The sequence below is a fragment of the Oreochromis niloticus genome, linkage group LG19 (assembly GCF_001858045.2).
Source record: "Oreochromis niloticus isolate F11D_XX linkage group LG19, O_niloticus_UMD_NMBU, whole genome shotgun sequence".
Lineage (NCBI taxonomy): Eukaryota > Metazoa > Chordata > Actinopteri > Cichliformes > Cichlidae > Oreochromis > Oreochromis niloticus.
The window spans coordinates 16,671,990-16,684,374 of NC_031983.2; the positions used below are offsets into that span (position 1 = coordinate 16,671,990).

The window sequence follows — 12,385 nt, forward strand, 5'->3', positions numbered from 1 at the left end:
TAAATGTCTAACAAATGTTGGAACCTGGTGCCATAAATATGAGGCAAGTTATTTCTTTACAGCAGTGCAAAACTAGCGAATCATTTTACTGTGCATTGGTTGGACAACTTCAGGTTTTCAGCTTTCTTCTTAGAGTCCTGTGTCTTCTCTTTCTCCTATCTCTGCCTGTCAATGACTCACTCTCACTCCACCCCTTATCACTGTTTCACTGCCAACTGACAGTCAAAAGCAGCTAAATTAGCTGATCAAAGTGCAAAGCTCCCTGGGTAACACAGTAAGCTAAGATTCCAATTTCAATTTGCAGTTTCAATTTCTTTTTTACTGTCGACAGAACAAAAGACACTGCTATACCCATGAGTCCAAAGGGAGATAAGGTAGAGATGCAGGGATGGACATGGGGGCCACTGAGACTTTGGGACAAACACAGATCTATTAACAAACAAGCAATAAAAAATGAGGGCGAAACTGAGGGAGAACACACCAGTGAGGTCTTTAAAAGTTATGGCTGTACAGGCTGTTTTAATGCTATTGATGCACAGGGATCGATTTATAGACACCTGATTTTTTTTTCAAAGGAATAGGTCATAATGCAATAAAAAGTGCTCTCAGATTGCTCTAAACTGCACATTTCCCCATTAGATTACTTCTGTTTTTTTCCTTGTCAGACAAGTCAGCAGACCTGAATAGATGTACTCTTATTATGCCTCAGGCAACCATAAGTTCTCCTACTGCCATGCAAAGCGACCTGACACTTGTCTTTTTGTTCCAAATGCACTCCCTGACAAAAACTTTGTTTTAAATTGCATTACTTGGCCAAAAAAAAGCCACACAAAATACATTTTTAAGAGAGAGGTGATGCAAATTACCCAATTATGTGCAACAGTGCTTAAAGCCAAAAGATCCCTGAGGGAGAAGGGAATTACTTTAAAGAGTCTCACAGCAAATAGCCTGAGAGCAGACTTAGGCTGAACTGTTACGTGAACTGAAATACACAACATCTGTATCTTTAGCTATGGTTTCTAACCTTGTTGCTTACACTTGTGTATGTACGCATGACCATGCAATCCTGCAGAAAGTGATGATGCAAGCGTCTTGGCTCACCACAGGCCCATCTCATCTCAATAAACAACATGTGACATGACCTCATCTGCTTAGAGGACACCCTCTGGATTGGCTCTGAGACTTTAATGACACACTTATATTTCTGCAAATGCATGTGAGGTGTCCTGGAATTCAGAGCAAGGCTAACAAGATGGTGGTCAAAGGTTCACAGTACTCATCCAACACATGAGACATAGGAATGCCTAATTTTGGTCATGGAAGAGGACTGCTTTCTGGCTTCCATCAAAACCAGAACAGGTGAAAGATAATCTCCTTTGGAGCCATTAAGGAGACAACGTCTTGTGTGTGAGTCAGCAGTGACGGTATGATTGTGTAAACCAATTCCTGACCAGTGTCATTTGAATTTATGAGTAACAAAGAAAATAGGGAGGATTTAGAAAACTTATTGAATTAACTTTTTAGCCTTGGAAACAAAAGAACATGTGTTCATAAAGTCTTTAAAGTCAGGTTAGCAGCACCAGGGTGTAATGGATGACATCAAGATAAGATTCTTGGCACTCATTAGTGTTTAGCCCAGACTGAGCCTTTTCCATGGAAATATCTACACTGAACTAATGGCAATAACATATGTGAGCTCTGTCGAGGGTGGAATTCCTGTCATCGAATATGTGAAACCGAACGGTGAAGCTCACTGACTGACTGTGTGTACATTGAAGATACTATAAGGAAATTGAAAGGGCTTGGAAAGAATGATGAATCTGACATTATTTTCTGTTCATAACGAGCAGGATCTCAACTTCCAGAATTAATTGGCTCAGACAAAGAAACACTCAAATAATACTGGAGACAAACTAGACTTTCAGAGATTATGGTCATTTGTTGTTGATTTACAAACCTAAATAAATAAGGCTATTAATTATGCTTAAAACGTTTTAAAAATGAGGTTTTGACATGAGTTGAAACAAAGAAATATATTTGTTTGCTGCTGGAGAACAAAATGGAGAAGAATTTAGGAGAATGCCAAGATTGTTTCATCATAAATCCAATGGAAATCTACTCAAGTTTTTACTTCATTGTGGCTATTGATGGATAAAAAAAAACGGGTAACTGAAACCATTAAGACACAGGGATTATAAAAGTAACAACAAAAAAAAAGATAAATATTTCAGTCAGGACCAATCCAAAGCATTGTAGTCCCAACCATTTGAACAGCATCGCCATCCCGAAAATCAGTCTTCGCTCTCATTATATTAACTGCTAGTAGTTGAACCACCACAAATTTTCCCGTACAATGACATTTTAACTGCAGGTGCCAGGAGTTTGAGGAAGATAATAAAAAGTATTGATCTAGATAAAAACTGGTTTGAAAAGCAAAAATAAAAAATAAAAAATCTTCAAGAAAATTTCAAAGCCATCCCGTCTGCACATCTGCCGGCATAGCTGACATTATCTGTGGCACACTGCTCGCTGCAGGCAAAGAGGGTAAATGTCAGAAAGGGTTTCCTAGAGAGAGAGAGAGAGAGAGATCCATGACATTAACAATGACTTTAACTGGCTGTGAACTACAGGAAAGCGGAGCAGAACTTCCTTGTAATTGAACTATACAGCCAGGAAGCTGCTGCATTGAATGACAACAGGTGCTACTTTGCTCTCTGTATTGTGCTGCTTCTTTTATGTGTTTACTTCCTGCAAAATGCAAAAAATGTTTGTGAGAAGCATATAGTCTATAAATGTCACTTTTAGGTCTCCTGCAACATACTCTTCTCTCACATCAAGGCAGTCTAGATGTTCAAAGAACTCCACGTCATTGGCTGGAGCCGTTATTGTGACGTCTTTACTTCCAGTGCACACTTTGAACACAATAGGGCAAGATCCCACTGGAGTACAGGCTATATACAGAACATCAGAGAGCTTTAGAAGAATAGCCACATTTAAGCCTCCATATCTAGATCCAGTTGCCAAATGAAACTTGATTTGTTGACCGCATCAAATGGTTTCTTGGAAGTTATTGCTGCCCAACTTTTCAGTTTAACTGTTGGATTGTGACACATTTTTCAGCAAGAACAAGATGTTCATGGAGGATTTATTATTCCCACGGTCATGCTGCACACCTCATCTGATCGCACAAATGACCGCAGGGCTGTTAAAATACACTGTAAGATTATTAAATGAAATGTGGGAGGATAGGAGTTGAAGACTCAACGCGAATGCTGGAGAGTCTTCTTTTTTTTTTTTTTAAGGGATCATTAAAGCTGAAATCTCGGCAACCAGAGAAAAAAGTTTTACGGTAATTTTTTTGTGACCCTGAAACACATATTTTTAAGGTTTCCAAGATTAAACTTCAGATGTACAACCTTCTCTATATTTTTTAACATAAGCATTGGCAGTGAGTCTATGGCCCAAAGTTTTAAAACCACTAATGTAAATAATGAGCCTTCCACATACAAAAGTTAGTTATGGAGTTCCACAGGGTTCTATAGTAGGGCCAGTATTTTTCAACAATTAAAAAAAAAAAGAAAAAAAAAAAGAATATATTCATAATGATCACTGGATTTTTAAAGCAGTTTTTAATGACCACACCTAATTCTAATCATAAAATCATAATTTCATCCAACCATGTGCTCACAGTCACTGTCATCTTTACAATCTCCATCAAATATCATGGTAGAAGCTCCCTGTTTAATACCTCCATCGCCCAGCATCTCTGCAGGTGACAGACATACACCGTGCCCACTATAGAGGAATGGGCAAAAGCTTGCAAATAGGCAGACTGTCTGCAGGCGTTCTCTGATCTAATCTCCTCCACAATCTGGCATTTGGCTTCTGCTGGGATGCCAGGTACACCAGTCAGATGTAGGCAAAAGCAGCTCTTTTTGGTTAAGAATGCACCCAGCACTGGACTGCAGTAGAAACATGGGCAGTACAGATGGCTGTAGACTGCCCTCTGGTGGAGAAATATAATCAGTACACTTCTATATGACTACAAGTAGTGTTTGTTGGGTATATTATTCGGCAACTGGAAATTGTATCCTCATCACAAGGTTCAGTTTTTTTGTTTATGTTTCAATGGGAAACCCCGTAAGTATAATCTTTCTCACCTTCACGTAACGTATAAAAGCTTCTTTGTCTGCTGCGGTCACCACAGGTGGATGATGAATGAATGGGCATGTTTTAGTGTGGCAGATTTTTTTTAATGCCGGTTGCACCTCCTGACAAAATGCTCGCAGGGATTTGTCTCTTCCTGATTTTGAGCCAGGGATCTTCACATGTTAGGTTTCTTTTAATCTTTGTAGAGCCTGTGACATAACTCACACAAGTGCAACAGTGCGTGGTACTATGTTTTTAATTACTAGGGCTGCAACTAACTATTATTTTGGTAATCGACTAATCTGCCAATTTTTCTTCGATTATTCGACAATTATTTCAAACTCTCTTATGTCTACTTCCTGTGGGCAAACCTCCTGTTCTAGGCTCCAGTGCATGAAATAAATAAAATATCAAGTAATACAAATTAAAGCGCTAGCAGTATTTAAACAAACAAAAAAGATTATGTGCAAATAGAAAACTAAAACTTCAAATTAAATGAAAAGGATTTTAACTTTCCAGTCCAAAGTAACAAGTTGTTAAAGTTTACAGATGATTCAGTTCATGAATTCACGATTTCAGTGGACATGCTCTGGAGTGAGGTTTACTCTCACCTTTGAGATGATGTTCCTAGCTGCTGATAACCAAGCTACAGATACACCTCTCAAATGGCTGAAGTCACGACAGAGAGTATGAGCCTCTTTACAGGACAAACTCATCCATATGCCTTTGCTTAATACTAATAAAACAGAACAAAACAGAATTAGAAAAGACCATTGTGCGTTACCAATCACAATTTTTGTTGTATGTCATAGCTTCTCAGAAGGTGTAGATGTAGAGTTCAACACCAATTAAACTGTTTTTACTGACATATTTACTGACATATAGATCGACGTCGTCGATTACATCGACGAATTGTTGCAGCCCTAATGTCATATTTTACTTTTGTAATTATGTCAAATCAAGGACAGATACAAGTAATTAAATAAAAATTATTTTATTCATTTTTTTAAATAAATGCATTTTTACAGTCAGAAAACAGAACAGCAGGACATGCACTGCTACTCTTGACACTGAAGGCAAACAAAAAGTCAGAGAAATTAAAAATTAACAGAACAGACTTAGTTTTCGCTTACCTCTGTTCTTTTTTTTTTTTTTTTTTTGCTGATTTTTCCCCAAACTCCAGGGTCTCTCCTTCATACGGACATTATTAAATTGCACACTTCAATTGTGTCAAATACCAGACAAATAGTAAGTAGTGAAGTATCCTAAAATGGCATAGAGTCAAACTTGCAGCAAAAAAAAGCACATCAATGTCAATGTCAGTTCTTTTTTTAAATGAGCTAAAAATGACAGAGCTACAAATGGAAATGTAGAAGAGAAAGCAGAAATGGGGGGGGAGGGGACAAAGGGCACAGTGAAAAAGGCTTGTGTATCTGTATTTTAGAAAAATATATATACTCAACAGAACTTCTTAACCAAACCTGGAGTTTGAGACTAGTGTTACCTTCATATATATTCACATATATCTTCATCTGAAACTCAGTAAGACTACAACATGAGCAGGCACATTTACTACACGTGTTGACAGATGGCTTACCTGCAAACCCCTAAAATGCAGAAAAACAAAACAAAACTGTACAATTCTATAAAAATGTTTGTGTTTTTTTACATTAGTTACAAAAAAAAATACTTCATTTACTGATCCTTCATACTGAGGACAGAACAAAAAAAGTTTGCATATTTATTTTTTAAACTCTGTGACCTTTTGCTGGTGTGTACTGATAATAACGATAACAACAACAATAATAATAATAATAGTAATAATACTATATGGTGTGACAAACAAAACAGCGTTAATGTAAAAGCCAGTACAAGGGATATGTGATAATGTCCCTCCTGTTATGTAGTGTACATGCACTACGCTATGAGACATCAGTGGTTTCAGATCTGAGGATGCCGTTCAAAGCTGACCTAAAACTGTGGTCAGAAAAAGAGCCACAAACAGATGTGTTAATGCTCTCTGGCACAAAATCTGTGCACTTTAAGCTTTGTCTAAACAGAAGACTGCTTACAGTTTGGAAAATATAAAAAGACATCATGTTTTAAAGGCATGTTAATTACCTTAGTTGAACATTCTAACTGAAAATTTTTACACCTTGCTTTAAAAAAAATACTAGGTGGTTGTAGTCAGCGCTACACTCTATCAACATTTCTGCAGCAAGGACATTTACATCAGCTGAAAACCAGATAACTCAAACCCACTTGATGCTCATGCTGTCGCACTGAACTGTAGTGTGCTCTCATTTTTAGCGGTCTATTAAATACAGAGTACATCTCACAATGTCAAACCTGTCAGCTAAAACATAATCAACAGAGCGACTCAACAAGAAGGACACAAGTTGTGAGGCAACGACAGAAATCAGAAGCAAAAGAATAAAAGGAAAGTTCAGGACAGCTTATTCATAAACAGGACTGTATACTGCACAAGTGCACTTACATGTGACTTCAAAGAAAAACCTTTCACAGAGTGGACAGGATGGACATGCAGATCTGATCGATCGACCTCTGCTGTTATAGATACTCTTGATAACCATCTTTTAGGATGAGTAACTGTAGGTGCCTGAGGCACTACAATTACATTTTTATCTACGTTTTTATGTCAGCCTCTTTAGTCCAGTTCCAAAAGAGAGAAAAAGGAAAGTGAATAAGAATAAGGAGTGGAAAAAAAAAAGATTCTTTGGGATTTATTCTGACGTTTGATTGGTGTTAAAGGGTTGTCATGGACGTAAGTTGGTGGCCAGTCCAGGAGGAGAGGAGACAGGTGGTTGTAGGACAACAGACAAACTTAGGTTTCTGCTCAACCACTGGAGCTCATCTGAACTGCATCCACCACAATATTAGTGTTGCAACAAATGACCTTGTCAGCATTAATGCAAAACAACCCTCCAAAAAACTATGACCTTAAAAATAGTGTCAGCCATGGCAATAGTCATGCTGCTCTGGGCTTTTCAGCACAGACCTAAACAATTAAAAAGACTGAGAAAAAGTAAAATAAATTCATACAATGAGGTTTCCCCCCGACCTCCAGCCACTCCCCCTCCTGGCCCCTGACCTACAATCATTGAACCCTGGCAGCCTGGAACAGCTCAGACCCAGCCGCTTGTCAGCTTATAGAACATTTCCTCATCTAGAGACTCATTCTGGTCCTTGGCACGCGTGGACAGGAAGATGTAGCCACCAATGAACTCATGGACCACCTTACAGTCCACTTCGGCGCAGATGAATGAAAGACTGGGCTCGTCTGCAAATTCCACAGTCACCTGTGCACACAGAGCACGTCACATCAGTCACATCAGTCATTCTTTGGCCGACATAGTCCTTTTTCATGTGTGATCAGCTAATATCACAACAAGCATTACAAAGAACTCTCAGTTTGACTTCCACCCTTTTTACTAGATAAATAGATCAACAAATTCAAGTTATTCACTTAATTATCAAACACAATTAAGCAAAGCAGCAAAATAAATCCAAGAAGGTTAAAAAGAAACTAAATTTGCCTCTTCTGTTTTATAACACTGTGTTAATTTTGTATCTGATCGACTCAGTGTGTCTGCCATATTCCAATAATATTTTTAAGAAGGTAATACTAAAGGCAAAGCTGTTATGTGGGTTTCCTACCATCTTGATCTCCCAGTTGACGTTCCACTGTTTCATGTTGCTGAAGCGCCATGTCTTGATGGCATCTCCGGTGCTGGCGTCCATCCGGATCAAACGATTATAAGTGATACCGATCAGCTCCTCCCGCTTTCCACCCTGGAACCTGCAAAGAAGAAAAGAGTTAGAATCTATTGTGAAATGAAGGTGTGTAGATACAATGACTAAATATGTGACTGTCAGTATGTGTGATGAGTTTTTTGGATGAAGATACATCTTTAGTCAGTTGTCACAAACATACTTTGCAAGGAAATGAGTGATCCCAAACTCAGGAAGGGACTGCCATGCCTGGATGAAGCGCATCTTGGCCTCGATGAGACTCATTTGGGCCACATTCTGGTGGGCTTCAAGAATCCGGGCTGAAATCTGACAGAAACAAAACCGCACTCATTACACACATGACTTTTAAAAAAAATGTATTTTTTATTTACTCCCACCATTTAAAGTATTCACAAACAGACACACTAATGACTGTAAACAAATGCATCCCACACACCACACTCTAACAACCCAATGTACCAATTTAACACACACCCAAAGTGTAAACAAGCTGTGGTTAACCCCATAAAGCTTTCAGAGCAGGGTGCCAATAACCAGTGAACGTTCACAGTAAATGTCTACTACATACAGCTAGAATACAATTATGAATCCGAGTCTGCTTTAGAGCCCAGACTGAGGTTAATGAGCCAACTCAAGGAAGCTTTCAGGGTGAACTGTGTGAATTGGCATGCATGTCCCTCCCTCCAGTGGTGCTACACGATTCTTACGGCTGGAACCTAAACCTTACCATGAGCACAGGAGAAGAAAGTCAAAATGACCACATAGCCCAAAACAAGGATTCTACCATTTCTGTCAGTACACTTAGAGAATCTGTAGTTTCAGTTAATCACAGAATATAATTCAGCCACACTTAAACTCCCCTAAAGATAAGTAATCCATCATGGACTGATCATTTTATACATTAAAAAGGTTGCAGTGAAGCTGCCTGAACATCACAGCTTCTCTAATGCACTTGAAAAGCTTTAGTGGTCTCTGCCGCACTGCATTACAATAAAATAAGTAAATTACATTTACTGTGATGGATCACTTACCTTCAGCAGTCTGGTCTCTGCTTTACATATATTATAAAGACATGAACTAAAATAAGCATCTAACTAAAGGCTAAACATATTATTAAAAAAAGAAAGAAAGAATAAAATACATTAAACCATTCATCAGTCTAAAAACATTTTCACAAAGGTCTGCTCTATTACATCAGTGAGGCTAATGTTAAGTACTGCATATGGACTGTGTGTTAAATGAGCTAAAACATGCAAAAGACCTGCATGGTCCATTTGTTTCACTCAATCTGTATATTTATAGCTTATAGCCCCACACCACACAGATGCTCACATGATACAATTATGTGTTTCTTTCTTATCTTGTACACCCCAAAGAACACCGTTAGAGTTAATAACAAGTGACATACAGAAACTATACCATCTACTCTACTATGGCGGCCACTATCACTTGCTATAGTTATTGTTAGGTTTGATAACCCAGATACATAAAGTGTTCAGAGTTCAAACAATCATGCAAGTATCTAAAGCTTAAAACAGCACCCAGTGGACACAACTTACCAAGTCCCTGATATAGCCTGGCTGAGGAGGAGAGGTAGGTAAGGGAAGATAGATGGGAATGAAGGAGATGCATACAGACAGAAGGAATACAAAGTTTGGAGAAAGAGAAGAAGAAAGTAAGATCACTGTTGAGAGAGGAAAGATAAAAAAAAAAAACAACAACAATGCAGGACATGACTGTAATAACAGAAAGTGGGGAGGAAGGCTGTGGAGCTAAAGGGGCATGCCGCGTTCAGCCAGGAGAAGGAAAGTACAGCTGCAATCAAGGAAATCACACATTTTCACATAAAGGAAGTGGGCAGTATAACCGCAGATTTCAGGTCTAGATCATGCCTGCCTGTTCTTTGTAGACACAATGAGCCATTAAAAAAAACAAACCAAAAAAACCCAAAGTCAGTTTCTATGTAATATCTTTGTCAACCACAAGATGGCGATGTGTGACAGCAGCACTGAAAGGTTTTGGGCTTCTCCAAGCTGCTGGACTTTATTTTCTGTTTAAAATAAACCCATTTATCCAGAAACCACCCTGACTCACGTAATCGCAAAACTCCTGTGTGCGTGTATCCGGCTGGAGATGCAGCACAGAAGTCTACTCTGACAAATCTTGCAACAGGAAGTCCAGTTTAAGGGAGGTGGGGAGGGGCTGCAGCTGGCTAAAGAGTTAATGGGCTTATCCCAGACAGTTTTCCCGCGCAACATTCCCAAGCATGGCTCATTTCCTGATGTCCCACGCCCACTACACATATGTGTGTGTGTGTGTGTGTGTGTGTGTGAACAAGGGATTGTACACCATTACGCTTTAATGTTATGCCCAGGGAGATCATCTATTAGACTGTGTTTGAGTGCAAGACTGGATCTGGGCCAGAAAGGCCACAGACAGACACACATCCTGCACTATTACTACTAATACTCAAAAAAAAAGGGGAAAAAAACCTTCCTATTTAAGATAGCCCCAGTTCCATGCAATTATTTTGTTTCTTTCAGTAGCTTTTCTGTAACCCCCCCCCCCCGGCAAAAAAAACCATATCCATTTCTACACCCCTTTTTGTCACTGGCCACAACTGCAGCTCTGATTACATTATACAGCAAACATGTAAAAAATATAAAGAACTCTAAAATAGTGCAGGAAAAGATGAGCCAAAGTGAGCTAGGACTCTTCTCTGTCTCTCAGTGACATCAGGTAAACTGTAGGTTGGGCAGTGACACAGATTTATGGCATTTTCACTTGACACTAAATCAAGTCTTTGATTTTTTTTTTTTATCAGTAGGTTTTGTTATAGATGTGGAACTAATTTCATGTGGGTGACCCCAAATATATTTAAAGGATTTCCTGACTAAACTAAAAAGATAGCAAGTCAGGCTCAAGAAGAAAGACAGAACTGAAACTTTAAATTTGAGCTGTTGTAATTCTGGATTAACTGCTGACTTTTAGTACTGCTGTGTGTTTGATCTCTTAACATGCACATTTCCTCTATGAAAGGAGCATTAAAGAGAAACACTGCTTTGTACTTTGGTAACCTATAGCAAGTTTGCAGCACAAACTAACAAAGTCTAACTTCTCCTAGAGTGTCAATAATTTCTATTTCAACTGCTTTTAATAACATTGCTGGTTTCCTATGGTTCGAACCTGCCTAGATCATTTCCTGTTCTACGTCCATTTTTACCCTTTTATTCCCTCATTTCACTGAGCATTTTTTTCCAGACATCAATGATACTTAAAGTTATGCTTCAGACAATATTTGAGTCGTCACCTGCTGTACCAGCAGCAGCCTCCCAACGTCATTCTAGCCTCCTAGCACCACTGTACTTTCCTACTATGACTTCAACAAATCCAGATTGAGTGAATAAGCTACGAGAAGGGAACCCCCTCCCTCACCCATCCCTGACTAACATGACCATGGCAGCCGTGTACTCAGCTGTTCCAGGGTACACAAACACACAAATCTACATAACCCTTGAGGACATTCATCGTTAATGATTAAATGTTACACCAGATTATAAAGAGGTTTGCTTGTGACCAAAATGCCCAGTCCATAATAACGGGTTTTCTGATCTGTTGCATCTGATATGTATCCATATGACTTTGACTGAGATCTCTGCTCTTTAAGTCCTTTTGTCTACAATCACAGAGCTGAGAATGTGGTGGGTAGAAATGTAGAGAGGAGGAGTAGAGGAACAGGTATTTAAATGCAAGACAACTCAGATGTTAGGAGGACCCCACCTGGAATGAATCAGATGCTTTTCAACCTTTCAACCATGTAATCAGCTTTTCTAAAAATACACACTAGACTAGATGATAACCCTTTTTTTTCCTTACCAAACATTTCTACCATTTTAACCTCCACATTGCTGTAAACAGATCCTAACCTGGACTACACAGCTTACCTGTTTGTTCTTGTACTTCTTCAGGTAGCGCGGAGACACCAGGCATTCTGGGTTAATATCAGTAGCAACTGGTTCAATGGGTAGGTCAGGGTTCATGTGCTGCATCTTAAGGAAGGACAGAATGTTCTGGACCTCCAGGTTGTATGAGCTATCCGCCATGGTCTTCCCCTTGGAGGCCAAGCGGCATGCAGCCATCCAGTGGGCGTACTGTTTCTCCTGGAGATGAAAAGTCATAATTAACCAACTCTAAAAAGGAACAAGACAGCGCATTAAAGGGTGCACCAACTTCAGCCTCACCGTGTCACACCGAAGCCAGATCTCATTCATGCCATCAGCCACAGGGATTAGCAACTTGATGTTGAATTTCTGACCAGAGATGTTAACATCTGGCGTTACCTCACAGCCTACAAATGGAAAAGCATGGTGCAGACAAGAAAAAGAGGTCAAGTGTCAGACCCTGTTCTTTAGACATGCAACCTCAGATTTTTTTATTTGCAGGGGAAAAATAAATGGGCATC

General features: G+C 39.2%; 1 protein-coding gene across 4 annotated transcripts in view; it reads right to left on the minus strand.

Moving 5' to 3' along the window:
* Positions 1 to 5,290: 5,290 nt before the first annotated feature.
* fermt2 (FERM domain containing kindlin 2) overlaps positions 5,291 to 12,385 on the minus strand; it is a 40,007-nt gene continuing 32,912 nt past the window's right edge. For 2 of the 4 annotated variants that reach the window (XM_005477182.4, XM_003442940.5), the window contains 6 exons: positions 12,165 to 12,271; positions 11,868 to 12,083; positions 9,483 to 9,503; positions 8,105 to 8,229; positions 7,828 to 7,969; positions 5,291 to 7,469 (listed from right to left, as the gene is read on the minus strand). In XM_005477182.4, the coding sequence (XP_005477239.1) occupies positions 7,296 to 7,469; positions 7,828 to 7,969; positions 8,105 to 8,229; positions 9,483 to 9,503; positions 11,868 to 12,083; positions 12,165 to 12,271 (785 nt within the window). In that variant the 3' untranslated portion in view covers positions 5,291 to 7,295. The remainder of the gene's footprint in view (positions 7,470 to 7,827; positions 7,970 to 8,104; positions 8,230 to 9,482; positions 9,504 to 11,867; positions 12,084 to 12,164; positions 12,272 to 12,385) is intronic. The other 2 variants (XM_005477183.4, XM_005477184.4) reach the window with 1 other exon arrangement.